Source organism: Gorilla gorilla, chromosome 6 (genome assembly GCF_029281585.2).
Source record: "Gorilla gorilla gorilla isolate KB3781 chromosome 6, NHGRI_mGorGor1-v2.1_pri, whole genome shotgun sequence".
NCBI lineage: Eukaryota > Metazoa > Chordata > Mammalia > Primates > Hominidae > Gorilla > Gorilla gorilla.
The window spans coordinates 95,560,567-95,585,673 of record NC_073230.2 but is presented as its reverse complement, the minus strand read 5'-3'; the positions used below and the strand labels follow the sequence as shown (position 1 = coordinate 95,585,673).

Here is a 25,107-nt window from a genome sequence, read left to right as displayed (position 1 = left end):
TGTAAGACCTAAAACTATAAAAACCCTAGAAGAAAACCTAGGCAATACCATTCAGGACATAGGCATGGGCAAAGACTTCATGACTAAGACGCCAAAAGCAATGGCAACAAAAACCAAAATAGGCAAATGGGATCTGATTAAACTAAAGAGCTTCTGCACAGCAAAAGAAATTACCATCAGAGTGAAAAGGCAACCTACAGAATGGGAGAAAAGTTTTGCAATCTATCCATCTGACAAAGAGCTAATGTCCAGAATCTACAAAGAAATTAAACAAATTTACAAGAAAAAAACAACCCCATCAAAAAGTGGGTGAAGGATATAAACAGACACTTCTCAAAAGAAGCCAACAAACGTATGAAAAAAAGCTAATCATTACTGGTCATTAGAGAAATCCAAATCGAAACCACAATGAGATACCATTTCACGCCAGTTAGAATGGCGATCATTAAAAAGTCAGGAAACAACAGATGCTGCAGAGGATGTGGAGAAATAAGAATGCTTTTACACTGTTGGTGGGAGTGTAAATTAGTTCAACCATTGTGGAAGACAGTGTGGCAATTCCTCAAGGATCTAGAACTAGAAATACCATTTGACCGAGCAATCTCATTACTGGGTATATACCCAAAGGATTATAGATCATTCTATACAGATACATGCACACGCATGTTTATTGCGGCACTATTCACAATAGCAAAGACTTGGAAGCAACCCAAATGCCCATCAAGGATAGACTGTATAAAGAAAATGTGGCACATATATACCGTGGAATATACGCAGCCATAAAAAAGGATGAGTTCATGTCCTTTGCAAGTACATGGATGAAGCTGGAAAGCATCATTCACAGCAAACTAACACAAGAATAGAAAACCAAACACCGCATGTTCTCACTTATAAGTGGGAGTTGAACAGTGAGAACACATGGAGGGGAACGTCATACACTGGGGCTTATTGGAGGGTGGGGGGCTAGGGGAGGGATAGCATTAGGAGAAATACCTAATGTAGATGATGAGTTGATGGGTGCAGCAAACCACGATGGCATGTGTATACCTATGTAACAAACCTGCACATTCTGCACATGTACCCCAGAACTCAAAGTATAATAAAAAGTGAAAAAAGAAAAATATACTGTTCTTTAACTGACCAGATAATTTTTGTACATTTCCTTAGTATTTTTATTGTGTTATTTTACTTACTGAAAATGATTTAAAACAATAGTTCCTTTTTGTGTATATAAGTGTGTTTGAGGTTAATTTGAATTAAAAATCAAATGGCTAACTTGTGATATGTCTATAATGTCTTGATTAACTAGTGTGGCAGGGGAGTGGGTATCTGAATTGTAAAAATTTACTAGTTAACTGAAGCTTTATCTGATTATGCAGTGAAATTGCACAGGATAAGGATGCTGACATTGGGTTTAGGGATTTGTCTGTCATGCTCTTCTTCAAATCCACGGAACCTCCATTCTGTATCATTAGAAAGAAAGCATTTTATCATATAGAGAAGTTTAGGTTCATAATCAGATCATTAATTGTAACAGCAATCCACTTTGAAGGAAGCCTCATAGTATTACAGAACTAAATTTGTGAACCTTTTCTGGAGCCACTGTTTCTTAGCTGAGTACTGAGATTTTTTTAGCAGAGTTGATGTCTTCTATTCAGGACTCCAAAGTTGACTGTGACCCAGAAGTTATTGAGGTGTTCTTCCCTTATTATCTGTGGTGAGACAGATTTTAGAATATTATTAAATAGTAAAATGTATGTATCTGTGATATGTATGTATGATAGGTTTAGGTAGTCACTTTTTTTTCTTTTGTTGAACATTAAAATTTTTATCAACCTTGTTGACATGCAAGGAATTGAGAATAAAATCTAAATATTCAAACTGGCTAGTTTTCTTCTGTAGTTGTTAGTGTTAATGGTCGGCTAGTTCCTAATTTCCTGTGAACTTTTCTGGTTTCTGTTGGTTTGTATCCTTGGTCAGAATCGTTCCAGGTAGATGTGACTGTTAAGACAAATGATCGTTTATTTCCATGCAGATATAATTTTAACAGCTACAATTACTATAATTGTGATTTTTTTTCTTAAAGGAAGAATTCAGGGAACTTCGAGAACAGCCAAGTGACCCTCAAGCTGAACAAGAGCTTATTAATAGTATTGAACAAGTATATTTTTCTGTGGATTCATTTGATATTGTTAAATATGAGCTGGAGGTAAACAGAATTTCATTAAAACGTAACTAAGGCCTATTTTGTTCAGTGATTGGATCTGTGAGATTTGAATACTTTTTTGAGGCATTTATGTATTTTTGGTACCAGAATAGGTCTGTGATTACCACATTGTGATTAAATCAACTGTCAGCATTGTTTGGCGATGAAATTATTATTTTTTAAATGTAACTTTAAATACAACCGTTCAGGGAAACATTTCTGTATTTTTGGTTTTCAATTGTTAGTATTTAATGTGTTAGTATGCTGTTTCTATCCTATTTTATATTATCTATGTTTAGAGAAGCTCAGACTTTTAATTACAAAATATGTATTTACATAATTGTTTAGTGATGATAAAAATTCTTATGCCATAGTGTTTATAATACTGACATTTTAAATTTATAAGAACTTTAACGAAAGTCAGAGTAGTGAAATTTAGTCTTAGATACAACCAAACGCTGTATGCATATATACTTTATATGCATTATTCACAGTCAGTCCCCAGCTCAGTTTGAAGTTTCATCAGTCAGTTGACTGAGAGTGTTTCCCTGTATACGGTATGCATTTTTTGGTTAGTTTCCCATACTGTCCTCTGAAAGCTGATGTAATCCAGAATGTAGTCCAACAACTGTCACACAGTAGTACTTATGGTTTGTAATATTCCAGAGGAGAAATCTGTTTTGAGTTCTATCATAAACAAATAGAGATATATCTGTGCATGGTAGAGTTGGGGTTAGGTTAGTTACTGTCTCACATTCTCCTGTCACAGGCCGTGGCAGCAGTGTCTGTCAGCCTAGGATCTAGAGTCCCCAGTGGTAGTGGGGTTTCTCAGAAGGCAGAGCAGCAGCAGTGGAGGTAACAAGGCTGAATGAGGGGTGGAACCAGAGGACTGTGTACTAAAGATGTATAGGCTTTTGTGGTTGGAACCTAGGAGGGAGGTTGGGAGGACAGGCAGCATGGAGGGCAGTGGGATGTGACACTGTTTTGTATGCACAGTTTGTAGTTCACTAGTCAGAAGGGTCCAGGTAAATGAAACCGAATTAAACAATTTATTTTTTCCTCTTCATTCATGAATTTTTTTCTGTAGAAGCTTCCACCTGTTCTCAATTTGCAAGAATTAGAGGCGTATAGAGACAAATTGAAACAACAGCAAGCTGCAGTAAGTAAAAAAAAAACCACATTTCTTTCTGACAAAACTCTAGATGAAACACAACAGAGAGGTATAATGTTTGCAGATGTATGGTTTTAACTAACAATTAACATAGAAACAAATCTTGTTATTTAACATGACTGATTCAAATGATGCATTTATATTAAAAATTTAATGCGTATGGTTTTCCTTATGTTACGTTGGTAGATTTGCTTCTAGAACTTGGAATTTTCTCTCTGGAATCCTAAATGTGATCAAAGAACTTTGAACTTTGTTTTAGATTAGTAAGTACCTTTAGGCTCCTTGTCATAGACATATGATTTCCCTACCCATAGTTTTGTAACTGAGTATTCCTTTTTGTTTTTTGAGACAGGGTCTTGCTCTGTTGCCCAGGCTAGAGTGCGGTTGCACGATCATGGCTCACTGCAGCCTCTCCCTCCTGGACTCAAATAATCCTCTCACCTCAGCTTCCTGAGTAGTTGGGATTACAGGCATGTGCCACTAGTCTGGCTATTTTTTTTAATGTTTTGTAGAGATGACATCTCACTGTTGCCCAGGCTGGTCTCGAACTCTGGGGCTCAAGCGATTCTCCTGTCTCAGCCTCCCAAAGCACTGGAATTAGAGCCACAAGCCACTTTGCCTGGCCCTGTAATGGAGTATTCTCTCAGAATTAATGTCCCCCTGAGATTCAGAAAGTCTGAGTTGTAGTCACTATTTAATTATGATGTTGAGTAAATCATTTAACCTCAGTGACTCCCTTTTGTTTATCAGTAAAGTGATAGGCTTGCATTTTCTTTAATGCTGTAAAATTCTCTGATTGTATAATTTCTTTATGTTAGGCTAAACCCACTTTATGAAATTCAAACTCTACTGTAGGGATTAATTAATGGTAGCATGTGTATTAATTTTTTTCAACAAAAGGACCAGTAGTAATAAGTTTATCGGTTTGAATTTAAGATATGATTTTTAATAATGCAACTGGCAAACAAAGGAAGGTATACTTTTCTATTACACTCAGAAGTCTCAGTGGGTGCTAGGGTCTGCTTGGAGGTAGCAGTGGTGGTATAGGGCAGTCTTGGGCAGGAGAAGGGATTTGAGCTCTAGAGCAGTGGTTGCCAATTCTTTTAGCACCAGGGACCAGTTTTGTGGAAGACAATTTTTCTATGGACTGGCAGGGGTGGGGTAGGGATGGTTTCAGAATGATTCAAGTGCATTTCATTTATTGTGTATTTTATTTCTATCATGGTTACATCATAATATATAATGAAATAATTATACAACTCAGCGTAATGTAGAATCAGTGGAATCCCTGAGCTTGTTTTCCTGCCGTTAGACGGTCCCATCTGATGGGAGACAGTGACAGATCATCAGGCATTAGAGTCTCATAAGGAGCACACAACCTAGATTCCTTGCATGTGCAGTTTACAGTAGGGATGGAGTTAGAGCTCTTATGAGAATCTAATGCCACCGCTGATCTGATGAGAGGTGGAGCTCAGGTTGTAATGCAAGTGATGGGGAGCGGCTGTAAATACAGATGAAGCTTCGCTTGCTCACCTGCCACTCACTTCCTGCTGTGTAGCCCGGTTCCCCACAGGCCACGGACCAGTACTCTCTATTAGTAGACAATCCTGTAGAACATTTGGAATTCTTAAAATGATATTTAGGATTAACATTGATATTTCTTCATTAATTAAAGTCTAAAAGCCATTTAAAATTTGATTTTCTTAACCTTAATGGAATCCCTCTTTCTAGACAAAAACAATGAGTGTATCTAAAAATTAATTTACATAATTTCAAAGATGCTTGAAGCAGATTAAGAAAATGTGAAAGGATTAATGCAGTAGTGTAGTGGGTGTTCAATGTTTTGTTCTCAGTTGGCCTGGGGAAGGGGAACCAGTTGTGTTTCTGGAGCAAACTCCGTAAATACCTTCTGTGTGTCCTGCTTCATGCCTCATGTGCTATCTCTGTTAGTGAAGTTGGCAGGGACCCTGAAATGGTGGAATTAGAGCCTCATGTTCAAAAATCATTATACTTCTAACTTGCATACATTAATATTATTCATAGAACAATACACACAACCTTAGATATCTTCATAGCATTCCAAAAAACATGTTTTCAGCTTTTCAGAATTGGAGGACCAAACTACTTGCTTGTCTTCTTAGGCAGCATAAAGGATCTAAAGGATACAAGCAAGTTCTTTTTCCCAGATATTGTCGCCATAAATTCAGTTGATTAAAAATCTGCTTAACAATTTCATCTTTTTTCAATCAAATCCTATTCCCGTAAAGATGGTTACACTTTTTGGTTAATGTTACTTAAATCAGATAATGATACACATATTATTAACAATAATAATGACCATTTATTGAGTTTCTGTTAAGGACCAGGACCTGTGCTATGTGCTTTATTATATTACCTCTTTTACTAATTTCATAGCCCAGGGAAATGTGTATGGCCATAGTATGCCAATATCTGCTCCCAAAGTTATTGGGGAGATCTATGGAATATTCTTTTAAAAATTCAAATATAAAATATCATAGAAAGCATGAAGCTTGTTCTTTTATTTCCTTTGTTTGAATACATCTTCTTATAGGTATCTAAAAAAGTGGCAGATTTAATCCTTGAAAAACAGCCTGCTTATGTAAAGGTAGGATAATATTTGTTATTTTTTGTAGTAGAATTTTTAAATGTTTGAGTGATTTACACTTGAAACTGTTAAAATATTGTATTTTTTGTCAATAATTCTGTAGCAGCATATTGACTGTTTTTTGGGTGTGTTTGTGTATATGTATGTATGTATGTATGTATGTATATTTTTCTTTTTCTTTTGGGCTAATTTACCAAACTGAAGAAGCGAAGGGTTTTTATATATGATTCTAAAGTGATCTCTTGGGTTTTTCAAACTTTAGAAGAGCCAGTGAAAATTGCTCCCATTAACATTTAAACAAATAGATTCACCAATATTGACCACTCATTGGCAATATAACAATCTGGCTTTAAAATATGATAAAATTGGTACTGTCTAACTGAATCTGTGTTTTCATCGGAAAATCAGAGCCTTCAAAATCCATTGAAATGTCTACCAATGTTCAGATGACGACTTTCATTGTCAAAGCATCTTAGTAAACAGAAATCATATTTGTCATATCCTTTAATTACCTTGTGAAGTTCTCTTGGGTAGAAATTTAAACAGATATATTACTGGTATTTGTTTATTCCTGTCTACAACAAGTTGGGTCTAGATTTCCTTACAAGCAATACTGACTGAATATTTTGTCATCTGTCATTGTGAAAATCAGTTACAAGTAGTCATTTTAAATAATTTTGTGAAAAATATACTAATAGTTTTCAAGTTCAGGTATTTTTGTTGCTACTTTGTTTTTCAAGCAGGTTTTCTTTGCATCTGACTAGAGTTTTTGTTAGAGTACTATATAAATAAGAAAGAAAAATAAAATACCTCCAACAATAACCTGTACCTAATCTTTCCATAGGAACTTGAAAGAGTTACCTCATTGCAGACAGGTCTTCAATTAGCTGCTGTTATCTGTACAAATGGGAGAAGGTATTGCTTTTGATGATATTTTGTTCTTTAAGCTGGACAATATTTCAAGAATAACTATGGAATCTATAATTTATAATTGATTTTTTAAATTATGGATGTGGTTTCTAGAATATCATTCCTTAAGCGAACATATATTATGATCTAAAGACTACACTAAGAGGGTTTGTGGGAAATATCTCTAAGTGTACTTATGGGTTTTAAAAAATTACTATTTTTATATTATTTAGACTAGTACTTCACAAACTGTTTGTCGTAAAGTACCTACTTTTTTCTAAAATTTCCAATCTGTTACAGGCTGTGATTTTTTAAAAATGCAATAAAAACAAATTACTAGGCAAGTGAAATAAAGAAGGAAAGACATAATACAGTCTTAATTTTTTTAATTATTAGAGTCACAAAGAATAATTATTCTGTCAGTTTTTGTACTGTGTTTTTAAGCGCTTATTCTCAGTTTCTGTAATTTTTTGTTATAGACCACTAGCAGGTTGTGAATTCGCACCAATCTTCTCGTGGTGTTCTGAGTAATGCTGGTTTAGACTGGCCATTGAGTACATTTGTCAAATAGTAGTTTAAATCCTTGGTTTTAATAGTAATCCATTTCACTGCTTCATTAGTTACCTAATTGTTCTGTGTGGATAGTATTCTTATTATAATAAAAAACTTTTAACTATTTATTGTTCACTTTTGCAGACACTTGAATATTGCAAAGGAAGGTTTTACTCAAGCTAGTTTAGGCCTTCTTGCAAATCAAAGGAAACGTCAGTTGCTGATTGGACTTCTGAAATCTCTGAGAACTATAAAAACATTGGTATATATGGGTCATTTAAAAGAATTAAAACTGAATTTTGTGGTTGAAACAGATTTTACCTTTGATTTTTGTTTTTTCAGCAAAGAACAGATGTACGGTTAAGTGAAATGCTGGAGGTAAGTTAATAAGTTTTGGAAATTTAGGGTCCTACTGATATATAGAAACATTAAAGCAGACAAAATTCAGAAGTGCATTTTTCTCAAATGGGTTTATGATATAAAGAATATTTTTAGACATGTAAGATTTTTAGACATGTCAAAGATTCTTGCTCTGGAGCCTTTTTCTATTGACATGATATTACTTCATTTAGAAAAGCAAATGTATTTGGGAAAACATTTATCTTCTGATAACATTGGAATGTTAACTTGTTTGATTGTATTGCATCCAGATAGCAATAAAAATTAACATCTTTTTCATCTAACACATAGTAGTAATTTAAGGAATGTGTGATACTTTAGTTTTGTTCAGTATCATGTATTAATTGCTTTTCTGAGTGAGCCATCTGTTTTTTCTTTGATGCATTCTTAGCATTTTCTGTCTACTTCTGTCATAAGGTTCACCAAAGCATAATGTAATATGTGTGTTTCCTCATAATACTTGAGCTCCTTGGGGTAGGTACTTTGTCATTATCAGCATCACCAGTGGTTTGAATTGCATCTGTTGAATTTAGAATTGAGCATACGGAAAAGTTTTTGTGGTTTTCTGTATAATTGTTTTATTACTTCTCAACTATTACTGCTAACTAGGGTTTCAGAAACCCATATGAAAAATTCATTGGGCATTAAATTACTGTTAGGTGATAAAAATACTCTGAGTTTATTAATTAGTGTTTTTTTTCTAAATTTATTTCTTTAGAACTATTTATTGATTTCTTGGTGGTAAATTGTTGACTATCAATTACAAATAGAATGCATACTATTTTGAAACATTTTATGTAGGCATTACTGAAAGAAGATATGTTAACAGTTAAAGAAAACCTTTCCTGTGAAGCAGCTAATGATTTAATGTAGGATTTATCCATAAGTCATGGTCTCAGGGGGCTGTTACTTTGAAGGAATAGAATATTTTAAATATTTCTTCTATGTATATATTTTAGGCCTGGAACTAGTTGCCTCTTATATTTTGTCACTTATCTATCATTGATATTCTAAGAGGAATTAAAGTTTTTTGATTCTGTAACTTTTGGTTAGAATATGAACAGAGATTGTTTTTTATCAGGGGCTTTAAGAAAAAATGTTTCTATTCTAATGACTCCTGTTGTTGTTACCTTAAGGAGGAAGATTATCCAGGAGCTATTCAGTTGTGCCTTGAATGTCAAAAAGCTGCCAGCACTTTTAAACATTACAGTTGTATAAGGTAAGGTCATGTAAAAGTTTTAAAGCAGATTCTGTTGTCAGCTTCTTATGTAGCAGCTGTGTAAAAATGTTAATAAACATTGAAAATTAGTATAAAGTGCTGTGTTCTAGTTTAACATTCATATTTATATATGGGCAGTACAATAAAATTATAAATAATAGGCTTTAAGGTGTGAAAGATCAGATACTTTTCATTCCTGCTTTTTCTTGTCACCTCATTGAAACTCATTTTTCATATTTTTTCCAATCCAACTGATTCTATTTTTATAGAGTTGTAGACAAGAATAAATTATCTGTTCATATCTCCAATGCATCTCTTGGGAATTCTTCCTTGACTTTGCCCAGCTTATAAATATGGAGGATATTATTGCAGCTTGTTTTGAAGATCCAGATGGTTCAGGTGTTTGGCTCATCATTATAAAAAGTCTTTTGGAAAATTTAAGTATGATTTCAATTTATATAATAATTATGTTTGTAATAGTTAAGTGATTATGTATTCAATGTGTTATGTCTTTTGTTTATTATTAAATATACAACAGAAAAATAGCCACTGTATATTTTGCTATTATCTCTAACTTTATTAATAGCATTTTGGTTTGCTTAAAATGAAGGATTTGCATTGCTTGTGACGGTCTTGGGGAAGCTCTAATCCCTAGGTGTAATTTCCAACATTCCTCTAGAGCCATCACAAATAAATGTACAATCTAAGTAAAATAGTGTGCTTGCCAAACAAATCCAGTTTCAAATTAAATTCATACCCATCCCAGATTGCATCCCCTTTGTCTCTCCTGTATGGAAATTCTGGCATTCAGTGAGCATGACTCACTGTTGTTGTAGATGTTGATTGCTAGTACCTGAAAACTAAAAGAATTATAATAGAGCAAAACGTTAATATAAGTTTGAATTAATTTAAAAAAAATTATCTCATATTACAAGTTTTTGCTGGTTATAGGCTAAGGGCTAGATATTTTCCTCCCAGAAATGCTATTTAAGTCTCTATGGTTTTTTTTTTTCTTTAAAATGTGCAGATTGAAGTTACATGTTTTTTTGTTTGTTTGTTTTTTATTTTAAAGATGGAGTCTCACTCTGTCGCCCAGGCTGGAGTGCAGTGGCGTGATCTTGGCTCACTGCAACCTCTGCCTCCTGGGTTCAAGCGATTCTTCTGCCTCATTCTCCAGAATAGCTGGGATTACAGGTGCACGCCACCACGCCCGGCTAATTTTTGTATTTTTAGTAGAGATGGGGTTTTGCCATGTCAGCCAGGCTGGTCTCTTAACTCTACCGTGCCCAGCTTGAAGTTAACACATTTTTTATTTGGTTAGGATATAAATTGAGTAGTACCAGTGATACTTCCATTTTGTCTATTTTGAGAGTGATTAACTGTCATTAGTAGAAACTTGACGATGTCATTTACACTTATTAGGTTAAGTAAATAGAGAATTAGTTTTAGTGTGTTGAATGTATTTAGAGATTTCCAACAAGCCATTCTGGGTCCTGAAAAAGCAAATCCATTTGAACCAAAGCATCCATTTAGTTCATTTTGTAGTGATAAATCTGTTATATAGTAACAGCTTATTGGGTGAAAATAATTCAGGCAGTTTACAGAGTGTTTATGCCAGGTACTTTGCTTTGAAATTGTCAGTATGGTGATAAACCACATACAGTGTAATCAGTATAATCCTTGGTTTCATAAAGAACATAATCTATCAAGAAGGACTTATATTAAAGTAGGCACCCATAAAATTAGGCTGTAGAGAGAAGGAAGTTGTGCATACAGTGGAAGCATTCGGATCTAACTCTCCTTCCGGGATCAAGACTAAGGAGGACCTGAACGAGGAGCAGGAAGACTTGAGGTAGGCCAGGATATGAGGGTTGTGAATAGGAAACTGTCTACACCAGAAATGAAATCTTTGTTGCGGAGTTACCAAGCAAAATGAAGACTGAAAATATGTATCTATTGGATTTATAGCAACAAAGAAGTCATAGTTGACCTTTTGGGGACAGATTTGGTGGGAGTTGGTTGAACTATCAAGTGTAAGGTGAGGAAATTTTGTGATGAGGACAGATACAGAATTAAGAAGAGGAAACCTCAATATTTGAAAATTGGTAGGAGAGAGTGAGAAGCTGAAAATAAAATAGCATAATAATATACTAAGGCTTTGCAGGGATTATAGCAGAGATTGACTTTGAAAAGGTCACTGTCTATTATAATAGGAAAGAATGAGCATGGAATTGGGTGGCAGGAAATTGAGGGAGCAGGTGATGTGTTGAAACTTTTATATAATTAAAAATCTATTTTAGCTATGCTAAAGTAAATGTCTTACATGATGAGTGTTAACTGTAAAAAATGTCTTTGAAAGAAATTCTTATTTGGGCTTTTAAAAATTGATATCGAGTGGCTTCTGAGCACTTTTTAAATTAATGGATATACTGATATGTGGAGGAGGTGTGGCTACAGTTATCGAATGAGGTTAAAAGGTTGAAATGGAAAAGATTTAAATTAATAGTTATTTTAGGTAATACAGTGTATAAGAAGCATGCTATGTTTAGATATGTGAGTCATGCATGTGATAATAAGAAAAATTGGTCTTATTCTCTGCAAATAGGTAAAAGTACATCACACATACATTCAGATATCCCAAGAAATTCTTTGTAATGGGGTTTTACTTTAGGTATCTTAGGAAAACTTAGATAAAGTTGTGTTTTTAACTTGGTGATTTAGTGACAGTGTCAGGGTGACTCAGAGAGCAGGGCTATCAGTTGGAGCTATCTGGTGGTGATGATAGCCCCTCCGCTAGCATTTCTTCTCCACCCCATACCAGCACAGTATCCTTTGCCAGCCACCATTCACCTGCCTAACACCATTCCCTCTTTCCCTTCACCTGTTGTTTCACTCTTTTGTTTATATGGGAGAACATAATAAGTTTGTTCACTTCTTTTGTAGATGATATAATGTGGGATATAAGAATAGAGTTAATTGACATGTGGGTCACGTTGAGTCCACAAAGATAAAAGACATTGTTATTCTAACATTCTTTTATTTTTGTCTTTATAAATTAGATACACCTCTTTTTTTTTTTTTTTCTGTGCATTTTTCTTTCTTTTGCTCTGTTTCCTCTGGTCTTCCCAGTACAGTGTTGCACCTGTTCTTGAGCTCTCTAGTTGGGCCTACTCATACAGGATTCATCCACACTTTTAAAATGTATTTAATTGACTTGGGCTTGTGGAACTTAGCCGAAGGCAAGATTTAATCTTTGCTTGGACATAAGTGAATTAGAGTGAATAAGCATTTTACATTCTAGTAATCTTAGGAGCAGTAATTAACTTCCAACTGAATGTATATATTCTCAATTTTAAAAACATTTATATCTATTCTAATTCTTGTTGATAACTAGAGAATCATAAATGTTTTCCTTTTAGAAATGATTTTTGAGAGAATCACCCCATGATATAGAATATTTCTGAATTCTGATGTGATTTTTAAAAAATGCTTTAAGCAAGTTTATATGCTCAGTATACCTACTTGTCTACTTGTTAATTTTTTCTTGGCAGATTATGTGTTCCTCTTTTCTTTCCTAGTCACATCACTCCTTTATTGGAAATAAGGTTTTTGTTTTTGGTAGAGCGCAAACTCTCTAAGGAGAGTTACTTGGAGTAGCTGAGATGGAAAAACTTAGGGTTGACTCTTACGATTCTGAAAGTAGGAAAAACAATTTACATATTTGCTTCTGCATAAAGAAATACTGACTCTATATCTTGTAAGTCTCAGATTATATGACTAGGTAGTTTAATACATGAAATGCCAAGTATAATTGGCTCTCTGTATCCATGTGTTCTGTGTCTCTGGATTCAACCAGCTGAAAATGGAAAATATTTGGAAAGAAAAAACAGCAACAAAAATAACAATACAACACAAAAATCACAATGCAATCATAAAAATAATAAAAATAAAAAATAATACAATATAACTGTTTACATACATTTGCATTGTATTAGACATTATAAGTAATCAAGATGATTTAAAGTATAAGGAGGATGCGGACAGGTTATATGCAAGTACTGTGCCATTTTATATAAAGAACTTGAGTATCCGTGGATTTTGATGTCTATGGAGGGTCTCAGAATAATCCCCCACATAGACTGAGGAATGATTGTCATATAATGATGCACCCAGTTGGTTGAAAAATGAAACAGAAGTGGCACTTCCTCTGCACCTCTCTTCCTTGAGATGTGCCATGTTTCAGCATCTTTAATAAAAGATACAGTAATCCCAGTTTTGTTCACTTTTATAACTGAGAGAACATTTTTACATTGTTTGATATTTCCTGAGTTGATTGACAGAGAGTCATATAGTTGGGATTTATTGAGAATAAGAATCAGAATGTGTTTATGCTAAAGTGCATCTGTGAATGAAGTACTTAATTTCTTTTTCACTTGAAATTTGTCTCAATTTGTTTCAAGGAAAGTTAATTTTAAAAGTCAAAACTGCTTTATTATTGTATTTCATTTGAAAGAAACTACTTGAGGGAGCCTGATAACTTTTGTATTATGCACTGTAAAGTTTGCATACTGCTGAACTAGTTTGTTGAGTACTGTACTTTAACATAAACAGATGTATTAAATGTCTTATAATCTTTCAAGAATTCCTTCATTTTTTCTCAGAATATGATCTTGGTAGTTTAGTGAAAATTGTAGGTTGTAGAATGTCTTTACGTCATATGGCAAATGAACACAGCTGACAAATATAGCAATACTGGGAACTTTTCTTCCCCTATTGCATTAATTTCTTTATAGCAAGGTGTGCCTGCTTTCTTCCTCTAAGGTCAGGGACATAAGGAGCCCTGCCTTGAGTAATGTTTGAACATTGATTGTTTCTGCTAGGTTGCCAGGCCTTCTAGCTTGATCCATTGTCTAGATCCTGAGTGCTTGTTGGTTGGTCAGCTTGGACCAAGTTTTGATAACACCTGCACTCCTCATCTTCTATTTTAACTTGTTTTTCTCTGCCTCCCTCTGCCATGCTGTGCTGTTTTAAATAATGTAAAATAATAGTTTCACATGACAAAAATCCTAATAAACAAGGGGGTTTTAAATAAAAAGCAAACAGTTTTCTTTCTGCCCCATTCACCCGTCCCTTTCCTAATCCCTGGAGTAAACCACTTTTACAGCTTACTAATTTTTTAAAAATAATTAAAAAAATATACATAATATATATATACAGACACATATACACACATATATCTCTTTCCTGTTTTAACTTTTATCAGTTCACCAACTAAAAGTTCTGCTGAACTCTAGCATGGGCTTGGCAAACTGTCTTTAAAGGGCCTGATAGTAAATATTTTAGGTTTTACATGCCATACGTCTCTGTTGCAACTATTCAACTCTGCCTTCTGCCTTTGTAGTCTGAAAGTAGCTGTAGACAAAAAGTAAACAAAGGGTTGTGGCTATGTTCTAGTAAAACTTTATTTAGAAACACAGACTGCCAGCTGGATTTGGCCTGTGGGTTCCGATCTCTGATCTAGAATTACAGTTAATAAAGTTGGAGATGTTTTGAACATGTTAGTATTGGACTCTGAGCTTTGTGGTGATAGATTAGGTCAGGGATTTCTTTCTTTCTTTTTTTGGAGACCGAGTCTCGCTGTGTCACCCAGGCTGGAGTGCAGTGGTACAATCTCGGTTCACTGCAACCTCTGCCTCCCTGATTCAAGTGATTCTCCTGCCTCAGCCTCCTGAGTAGCTGGGACTACAGGCACACGCCACCACACCCAGCTATTTTTTAAATATTTTTAGTAGAGATGGGGTTTCATCATGTTAGCCAGGTTGGTCTCAAACTCCTGACCTTAGATGATCCACCTGCCTCAGCCTCCCAAAGTGCTGGGATTACAAGCGTGAGCCACTGCACCTGGGCAAGGTCAGGGATTTATTAACAGAGTTAAGTGGAGTTAAGTTAAGTTAAGTGAAGACAGACATCTAGTTAGATCCAAAGTGATCTTAGGAATTCTGTTATAGCCTGGTTATATATGGTTTGAAGGATCACATAGACACTTCATGGTACTTAAGAGTTGTTGGTTTAACTTTAGAATGTTGAAAAATCAGTTTCTCTGAGGTCTGCTGATAAATTCTCTGCTTCCTGTAAGTAGATTGAAAACCACTGGAATAGGCTCTGATTTAAACAGACTGGAACGTCAGTGTCTTAGGGCCATGGAGATACAGTATAAACTTGGAAGTACATTTACTTAAGCTCATTCTAAAAGTTTTAGAACTTTACTGAACCATACAAATTGGGCAATTGAGTAACTCGTCTTCAGCATATAATAGAATCATGAAACATTAGAGCTAGAAGCAACCCTTTCTATCTGGCCCATTTTCGTTAATAAGAGACCAGGGAAAGATCATTAAGATATTATCGCTGTGCCATCTTGTCTTTTTGTATAGTCAGATTTGTTCAAAATCTTGATTTCTATACAACCTTTCTAGGACTCATTCTTGTGAGTGTATGAGTGTCTTAGATTAGTTGTTTAAAGAACACTATTAATTGGTTCTTTATGGATAATTTATTCCTAGTATTTCGTGTAGTGATGGTAAAAACCCTTTGCAGAATTGTTTGATTCATTCCATTCAGCTTGCAGACCGCTTTTAAAGGCTTTTAGCCTTCCATCTTAGAACTGGTAATTTCTTGACCATAATGTTGCATTTATTTATCAAAATGTTTATGAATAGATCCTTTTAACATACTTTAATTAATTGATCAAAATGGATTGAATTCATGTTTCTAAATGATGGCTAAGAGCTTCTTTAAAGGCTGTACAGTTAATGTCCACTATTTAATCACATAACTTTTATATATGTATTTTTAATTAGTAGTAAATTGTTGTCAAATTGCAGTTGTACATTTTGAAAGCATTTTTAATGAAAGCAAATTTTTGATTTATAGATTTTTATGTTTGTAATCTTCCATATGCTGTTTACCTTACCACATTTGCATTAAATCTTAATAAATGGGATATAGAATTACTTACCTTTAATAACAGCCATAAAAACATCTAGGTTTATTATAATTTCATAAACCAATAATAAAGCCCATTTGTTTTGATAGAGAAGCTGAAGAAATCATTGCTTTCACTTGTGAATGAATTCAGATATATTTCTTTTTCCTCCAGACTCAAAATATTCCCTAAAGGAATATGTTTACCAGTTCTGAATTACTCATTATTCCACTTGTCCTTGCCTCTCTGCTTCTGTTACTCTAGGATCAGCCTTGGGTGAAATTTTGAACTCCATATGATAGAGGAACTGTCTTTAACTCTTACTCATCTCTCTTTTCTTGCTAAGGCTCCTGCAGACAAGAGTTCAGTGTGGTTCTTTTTCTTCTAAAACATTCTCTTCCCTTTCCTGCTGTCTCTGTAGTTTTATTTATTGAGGTAGAGAATAGGGGCTAATGGAATGATGGCAAAATTTTACCATTTTTCTTTAAATTACAAATTTGACTTAGAATATTTATTACCTGCTCTGAGTTAGGTAGTAAATTTAGTTCTGGGGAGTCACTGGTGAGTAAGCCACAGTGCCTTAATCACTTGTGCCTTGGAGACACAGCCACAGGTATTCCTTACTGTAGTACAGGAATTCGTAAACAGAGTATTATGAAGGTTGTGGGGGTAGTTACTTAGCAGGGAAGGACTTCCCAGAGAATATGGTATTCGAATTAAGCCTGGAAAGATAGATGGATGTTTGTGAGTGAGAAAGGAAGAAAGGATATTCAAGTTATTGTGAGCACTATGTACAAGAACTGAGGGTGTGAAGGTCTGGAGTTTGGTTCAGGTGCTGTGCACAGTACATATGTCTAAAATATAGGCATTAAGAAGTCTATGTGAAGTTATTTTTTTCATGTCAGATTGTTAAAGGTCTTACATGCCATACTAATTTGGGGCTTTTCTCGTTAGTTTAATAGGGAGCCACCAAAAGATTTAAAGCAGGAGATTAATGTGGTTTTATTTTTGCTTTACTTAAGAGCTGCACTCAGATGTCTTTAGGGACCAGGCAGGTCATATAAATGTGAGGCTGCCAGATGTAAGACCATAGGAAATGGTAGAGCCCACAGGACTAGATAGCACTTGCCTTGCATAAAGCCTTTTGACAACACTGTGTCTGCCAAATCATATAGAATATTGACCAAATCCAATGTGAAGTTAGACCCCTGCTCAGAGCTGTTTCTGACAGCTTTTTGAAGGATGTTGTACAATGTTTGATTGATGGTATTTGTCAAATAAATGGATAGATTGATTAAAATAGGTGTGTTACATATGCAGATTCGTTAGGAAGCTATTTTTTTTTCATTATTTTAAGTTCCGGGTACATGTGCAGGATGTGCATGTCTGTTACATAGGTAAATGTGTGCCATGGTGGTTTGCTGCACCTATCAACCTATCACCTAGGTATTAAATCTGGCATGCATTAGCTATTTTTCCTGATGCTCTTCTTCCCACGCGTCCCCTGATAGGCCCCACTGTGTTGTTCCCCTCCCTGTGTCCATGTGTTCTCATTGTTCATCTCCCACTTATAAGTTAGAACATGTGGTGTTTGGTTTTCTATTCCTGTATTAGTTTGCTGGAGATAATGGCTTCCAGCTTCATCCATGTCCCCGCAAAGGACATGATCTCATTCCTTTTTATGACTGCATAGTATCCAATGGTGTATATGTACCACATTTTATTTATCCAGTCTGTCATTGATGGGCATTTGGGTTGACTCCATTTCTTTGCTATTCACATGTCTTTGCTATTCACATGTCTTTGTTATCGTGAATAGTGCTGCAGTGAGCATACATGTGCATGTATCTTTATAACAGAATGATTTATATTCCCTAAGCAAAAGGTGATAATGCTTGAATTAGGACATAGAATTGAGAAAAGATAATCACAGGTGGATATGGAAAATACTGAAATGAAATGGTAGAATCATCAGGATTTGATTACCAATTACATATAGAGAGGGAAGAATGCAAGATGACGCTGAGATTTTCAGCTTTATTTGAGTAGGTGGTGATGCTGTGAATTGAGACAGAGAACATGGGAGAAGGAACAGCTCTGAGGGAGAGAAGATACTGATTTGTTTTGTTTTGCTTTTCTTGGGGTTGGGTGAAGATTTATTTAATTCTTTGAAAGTGTTAAGACACTACCATTGCTATCCTTTTGGGGGAATTATTTTGGGGACAACAGTTTTCATTCTTCATTCACTTATTTATCCATTCATTATTTTTTTGGCAGGAGTTGTCCTAGAATTATTTTTTTAAGGAAATTTCAGTCCTACCTGCAAGTATTCCCTTAATCTGTGTCTGAGGATTTGGCTATATTTCAGGCACAAATCCTGGTTAGAGATCTTAATTTTTCTAATAAGGTATCAGTCCTACACTGTTAATTGTCAAAGGATATAGTTTTGCTCACTTCCAGTTTTTACTAGAGAATTATACTCTCCAGTCCTCAACTTCAGTTCAAAGTATGCATATGATAAATACTATTTGCAGAAAATGATCTAATTCCTCTAGATGTTTGGACATTTATCATTGAGAGCATCAAAAACTGTGTGCTTGTATTACATTGTTTTTACTTTTCTGACAGATTGCTATCTATATCTATCTATATCTCACTCTGGTATTATCTCTGTAGCTTGCCTTGAAGGCTCTATAAGAAGCAAATGCAAGGAACCCATTATTGTATGTATTGTAAGGATATTGTCAGGGGGTTGTGCCTTTGGAGATCAAGACACTGGCAAAATTTTCTCTCAGAACTTAATGCAAACAAAAGTGATTTTTTATATTTTTGTTTTGATTTATTTTTCCGCTTTGAGCTACTGGTATGTTCTTCTGTTGTAGACACTGGATTAAGTACTATGGCCCTCTCTATTTGCTTTGGCTGCTAGGAATTTGAGAGTCAAGTTTATTATCAGTAGATAGCAATTTTAAAAACCTTTGATTTTGGTGTGCTAAATGTCTTTCACTTGTTTGTACTATTTTAAGAACAATGAGGTTTTATTCTTTCTTGTTAAAATATGTTCTCTGTGATTGCATTTATTTTGTTAGATATCACATCCTTTTTAGTAGTGAGATATAATTCAAATAATGTTAGTTCTATTGATTTTTTTTTTACTGACCTCATAAGAATTAAAGGGGGAAAAATCTAGATTCAATCACATGTCCTAAGTGTATGAGTATAACTCAGTAAGCTTCTATAAAGTAAACATAGTTATGTAATTACCACCTAGAAGTAGAAACAGAGTATTTCTGACACCCCACAAACTTCTCGCATGTCTCATCCCAGTCATTCTTCTAAGGTAAGCACTGTTCTGGCTTCTGTCACCAAAATTAGTTTTGCTTGTTTAGAACTTTAAATAAATGGAAGCATACAGTATATACTATTTTTTACTGACTTCTTTTGCCAAACATATTTTTGGGGTTCACATACATTTTAATTGCTATAGGATTTTATTTTATGAATATATCACATTTTGCTTATCTAATTATTCTAGACAATTGTGTTGCCTCAGGTTTTTGCCTATTAAAAATAATGCTGCAAGGATTCTGTGTGCTTTTCTGTTCAGTATGTATCCAGGACTAGACCTGCTGGGAGGTAGAGCGTGTGTTGTTTCAGTAGATATTAGGGTTTTCCAAGAGGTTATATCAGTTTCCCCTTCCTCTAGCATCAGATGAGTGGTTCTGTTTGCTCAACGTCCTTGCCAACATTTGGTGGTGTCATTTTTAATTTTTTAAAAATATTTTTAGCCATTCTTTTCATTCGTTACAGTGTTTTTATAGTATTAATTTGCGTTTCCTGAATGACCAATACACTTGAGACAGATAGAATAAAAATAAAGGGCAAAAGTCTTCAGATCACTGAGAAAGAGGATATTCAATTGGCTGTTAAACACACAAACATTGTTTATATAGACTGTTTATGTAAAAGTTATCAATTTTAATTCTTCAGTTTTTTTATTTTTATCTGTAGATTCTTTCTTTCTACTCACACAATCCTGTTGCTGCTGCTAATGACTCTTATTCCCTTCTAATACTTTTTCTTATTGCATTGTCTATATGTAGAATTCAGCAGCATGTCTTACGGTCTATACTCTTAATCTTTGAATTTATGGATTAATTATTCAGTTAGTATGTATTTATTTAGCACTTAGTTTGTCTCAGAAATAGACAGAAACTCTGTTTTTTTTTTTTTTTTTAATAGTGAACTGAATTCAAAGCTGCAAGATACTTTGGAACAGATTGAGGTAAGAAGGATTATATCCTAACCTTAATGACTTTTTCTTTTCAGAAGTTTTTGAATAGCCTAGGTGCAACATTGTGTTTTGGCTTTTATGTTATTACCAATGTCTCTAGATCACTGTATTTCTTGATTTTCATTTGGAATATCTATTTATGGTCAAGTTAGTGTAAAAATTTACTTGTAAATTATGGGATCTCAAAACAGCATTTGAAAATATTGTCATTTCCAAGAAAAATTTCCAAACTATTAGTCATAGGTGTGTTCTCATATAAATTATATAATAGCCAAAATACTTTCTATGTATTAATTATATTTTAATTATCAGTTACTTTATTGTTTAGTATAGTGAGTTAATTTACTTGTAAGTAATTATTGGCTGATGAAAACCCTCCAAAATTCCTAAACCTCATAATGATACTCACATAGTTCATCAAAAACGTAGAAACTAAAAAGGAAGAGATATGTAATTGTGAGCATGAAGCATGTTTTGCCTGTTACATATATTCAAAATTAATCTCTTTCCTTGACAATCTTTGCAAAGGAGGGTATTCATTTTAATAAATAAGAATTATTTGGTTTCTTCTAGTCTTGTATTGTTTTCCTGATAAGCGTATTTATAAAAGTTGAGATTGGACTTTCAAATTACCTTTTGAGAAAGTAATTTTTGACCACAAATGCAATTATTTGCTATTAAATAATTGTGAGAATGACAGTTTATTTGATAGTCACAGAAACAACTGCTTTGAGTGGTTTAAGTTAACAATTCCCTGAATATTTTAATGAAGGCTTGCTTTTGAGAGCCCAGGATTTCTTCACTTTTAATAGATATTATTCTGTATTTATATTAAAAACTCTTATTTCAAAGTAAAATCATTGAAAAAGAAATCCATAAAGCATGGTAATTTAGATATAAGAGCTTAAACCTTGAGGAATATACTTTTAAATTCCATGTAGTTTTGTTGAGAATTCCTTTTCGTTGATTAGAGAAAGATTGTTTTATTGTTCTCCAGTAGTCCCACAAATTCAGTTTATATAAGATTTTAGCAGATGCTTGAGGAAACATTAAGTAGTAAGAGTAAGATTCATTACAAAACTATTATTTTGTTTCCTGTAAAACACTAGGCATGGGTTTTAAGGCATAGAAATTCACATGTTAATATCTTGGTAAACTTGATTATAGTTGCTAATAAATTTACAATTGCAATTTATAACTTTATTTAAATTTGTTTTTGACTTCTAAATCTGGTATGATAGTAAATGTATTTAGATGTTAACTAAAAGTGAGAAATTAGTCTTAATGTTTTCTTCTCATTGCCTTGAAAACATAATTCCTTAACCATGTCTTGCTTCTTCTTTTAATTATATAGGAACAGCTGGACGTAGCTCTTTCCAAAATCTGCAAGAATTTTGACATTAACCATTATACCAAGGTTCAACAAGCTTATCGACTTCTTGGAAAAACACAGGTTTGTTACAAAAGGATGTTTGGATTTTTCCTTAATCAGGAATTTGTTGTCCTTCATGATTAAGTCTGAATATTATTAATCTCATGTCCTTAAAGTTTTATTTAACAAAGTACATTTTTATTCTGAATTAACAGTGATAAAATGGTTGTTCTTGTAGACTCAGAGGGTATATGATGTGGTTAAAACATTACAGTAGTTTGTTTTGAACTATGAAGTACTTGTCAGGTTTAATATTTTCACAATTTTATGTAGATTTTCCAATAAGTATATTATAAGATAATTCAGTGGGAGACAACATGTAGTCTCTTTTAACTCAGCTCTTGGTTCTGAAACAGGACTTCCTAATTTGCAGCTTCACGTGTTGTTAGATAGCCAGTATGACTCCCTCAAAATGATATGTCAGCATTGTACATTTTGTACATTTATATGTAAAACAAGTCCATTTTATTTATCACATATTTCAGAGGGTTCTTTTATCCCCAAAATGTCATAACTTCTCTCATAATATATGGCTTTTCATACTCTTACTGTTCAAGGGCTTCCTTGAAAAGCTTGAAACAGGTGCCATGGTTTTGAAAGTTAATTGTATCTTTTGTTTGTATAGGATTATATGTTTACCTATACAACATTTAATGTGATAGATGTAAATGTTTTCTTCCCTTAAATGGTCCCCTCTTTTAGAAGGAAGTTTAAGATTTTGCTAAACAATTTAAACTCTACATTTTGAAATCTGAATAAAAAAATTTTACTGTTTATTGTAATTTAATTTTCATGTCTTAAGCTATACCCAAGAAAAAAATCTAAGAAGAAAGAACTTAGCAATTTTGAGGGATATGTTTAAACACCTTTGAAAATGGGATTATAACTTCTAATTTCCCTCATAAGATTAAGTCTTAAATTCCATAAATATTTTTGGTACCTCCTACGCGCATTGCTTCAGGTGTCTGGATATAGGCTTTTATGTATCTTACCTTTTAGTGAGGGATACTGGCATACATCTTTTTATTACACTTCACTTTATTGTGCTTTTCAGATACTGTGTTATTTACAAATTAAAGGTTTATGACAAACCTGCATCAAGCAAGTCTGTCAGTGCCATTTTTCCAACAGTATGCATGCATGTACTTCATGTCTGTGTGTCAGATTTTCATGATTCTTGCAGTATTTCCAACTTTTTCATCATTATTATATCTGGGATGGTGATCTGTGTTTAGTGAGCTTCATGTTAGTATTGTAATTGTTTTGTGGTCCATGGGACTGTGCCCATATAAAATGGTGAACTTAATTCACAAATGTGTGTGTTCTGACTGCTGTACCAACTGGCCATTCCCCCTTCTCTCCCTCTTTTTGGACCTTTCTATTCTCTGAGGTACAGCAGTATTGAAAATAGGCCAATTAATAAACCTACAGTGGCTTCATGTCTCTCACTTTAAATCAAAAGCTAGAAATGATTAAGCTTAGTGAAGATGGCTATGCTAAAGACAGATTTTCAGTGTACACGGAACAGCCTTCTATTGGAAGAAGATGCCACCTAGGATTTTCAGAGGTACAGAGAATAAGTCAATGCCTGGCTTCAAAGCATCAAAAGACAGGTTGACTCTCTTATTAGGGGCTAAGGCATGTGGAGACTTTAAGTTGAAGCCAATGCTTATTTATGATTCTGAAAATCCTAGGACACTTAAGAATTATGCTAAATCTACTCTGCCTGTGCTCTGTAAGTGGAGTAACAAAGCCTGGATGATAGCACATCGATTACAACATGGCCTACTGAATGTGTTAAGCCCACTGTTGAGACCACCTGCTCAGAAAAAAAAATGTCCCTTTCAAAATATTTCTGTCCATTGACAATGTACCTAGTCCCCCATGACTTTGATGGAGATATACAAGAAGATGAATGTTGTTTTCATGCCTGATAACAGTCATTCTGCATCACATGGATCAAGGAGTAATTTTGGCTTTCAAGTCATACTACTTAAGAAATACATTTTATAAGGCTATAGGTACCATAGATAGTGATTATTCTGATGGATCTGGGGAGAGTAAATTGAAAAGCTTCTGGATTTACCATATGCCATTAAGAGCATTTGTGATTCCTCTGCTGGATCTCAGGAAAGTCAATTGAAAACCTCCCATAAAGGATTCACCATTCTAGGTGCCATTAAGAACATTTGTGATTCATGAGAGGAGGTCAAAATAGCAACATTAGCAGGAGTTTGGAAGAAGTTGATTCCAACCTTCATGATGACTTTGAGGGGTTCAAAACTTCAGTGGAAGAAATCACTGCAGATGTGGTAGAAACAGCAACAGAAGTAGAATTAGAAGTGGAGCCTGAAGATGTGACTGAATTGCTACAATCTTATGATAAAACTTGAATGGATGTAAGAGTTGCTTCTTACGGATGAGCAAAGACAGTGGTTTCTTGAGATGGAATCTACTAGTGAAGATGCCATGAACATTGTTGAAATAACAAGAAATAATTTTGGATATTACATAAACTTAGTTGATAAAGCAGCAGCAGGGTCTGAGAGGATTGACTGTAGTTTTGAAAGAAGTTCTACTGTGGATAAAATGCTATCAAACAGCATCGCATGCTACAGAGAAATATTTTGTGAAAAGAAAAGTCAACTAATGCAGGAAACTTCACTGTTGTCTTTTCAGAAATTGCCATAGCCACTTCAGCCTTTAGCAACCAGCACCCTGATCAGTCAGCAGCCATCAACATTGAGGCAAGACCCTCGACCAGAAAAAAGATCGACTCACTGAAGGCCCAGATGATTATTAGCATTTTTTTAAATTTTAGCAATTTTTTAAAATTAAGGTTTATATGTTGTTTTTTGAAGACATAATGCTATTACACACTTTAAATAGACTATAGAACAATGTAAATGTAACTTTTATATACACTGGGAAATCAAAAAATTTGCTTTGTGAGGTATGCCTGTAAATGAATATGATGTCAGGTAGTAACAAATGTTACAAAGAAATATAAATCAGAGTATGTGGATGCAGAGATAGAAAGTACTGATTCATATAGGCTAGTCATGGAAGGTTCCCTGAGAAGATTACCATTGAGAAGTGCACTGAATGATATAAAAGAAGGAATACATGCAGAATGATGCAGAGGGTAATTAGAGATATGGTTGTGTACAACATATTTAAGAAAGAGCAAGATGAATACCAGTTATAAATAAAGAACAACAGAGCAGTGTTCACGAGTCACATTTATTTTGAGTGCTCTGATAATTTGGTTATGTGAAGGGTTATTTGCAAATAATATACCCTACAGGTATAAT

At 34.2% G+C, this 25,107-nt stretch overlaps 1 protein-coding gene across 4 annotated transcripts in view; it reads left to right on the top strand.

The window, feature by feature from the left end:
* VPS50 (VPS50 subunit of EARP/GARPII complex) overlaps positions 1-25,107 on the top strand; it is a 126,964-nt gene that overhangs the window by 19,266 nt on the left and 82,591 nt on the right. For all 4 annotated transcript variants that reach the window (XM_031013092.2, XM_055346560.2, XM_055346561.2 and 1 more), the window contains 9 exons: positions 2,087-2,209; positions 3,294-3,365; positions 5,950-6,003; positions 6,848-6,918; positions 7,609-7,726; positions 7,807-7,842; positions 9,000-9,082; positions 20,310-20,352; positions 21,716-21,814. In XM_031013092.2, coding sequence (XP_030868952.2) covers positions 2,087-2,209; positions 3,294-3,365; positions 5,950-6,003; positions 6,848-6,918; positions 7,609-7,726; positions 7,807-7,842; positions 9,000-9,082; positions 20,310-20,352; positions 21,716-21,814 — 699 coding nt within the window. The remainder of the gene's footprint in view (positions 1-2,086; positions 2,210-3,293; positions 3,366-5,949; positions 6,004-6,847; positions 6,919-7,608; positions 7,727-7,806; positions 7,843-8,999; positions 9,083-20,309; positions 20,353-21,715; positions 21,815-25,107) is intronic.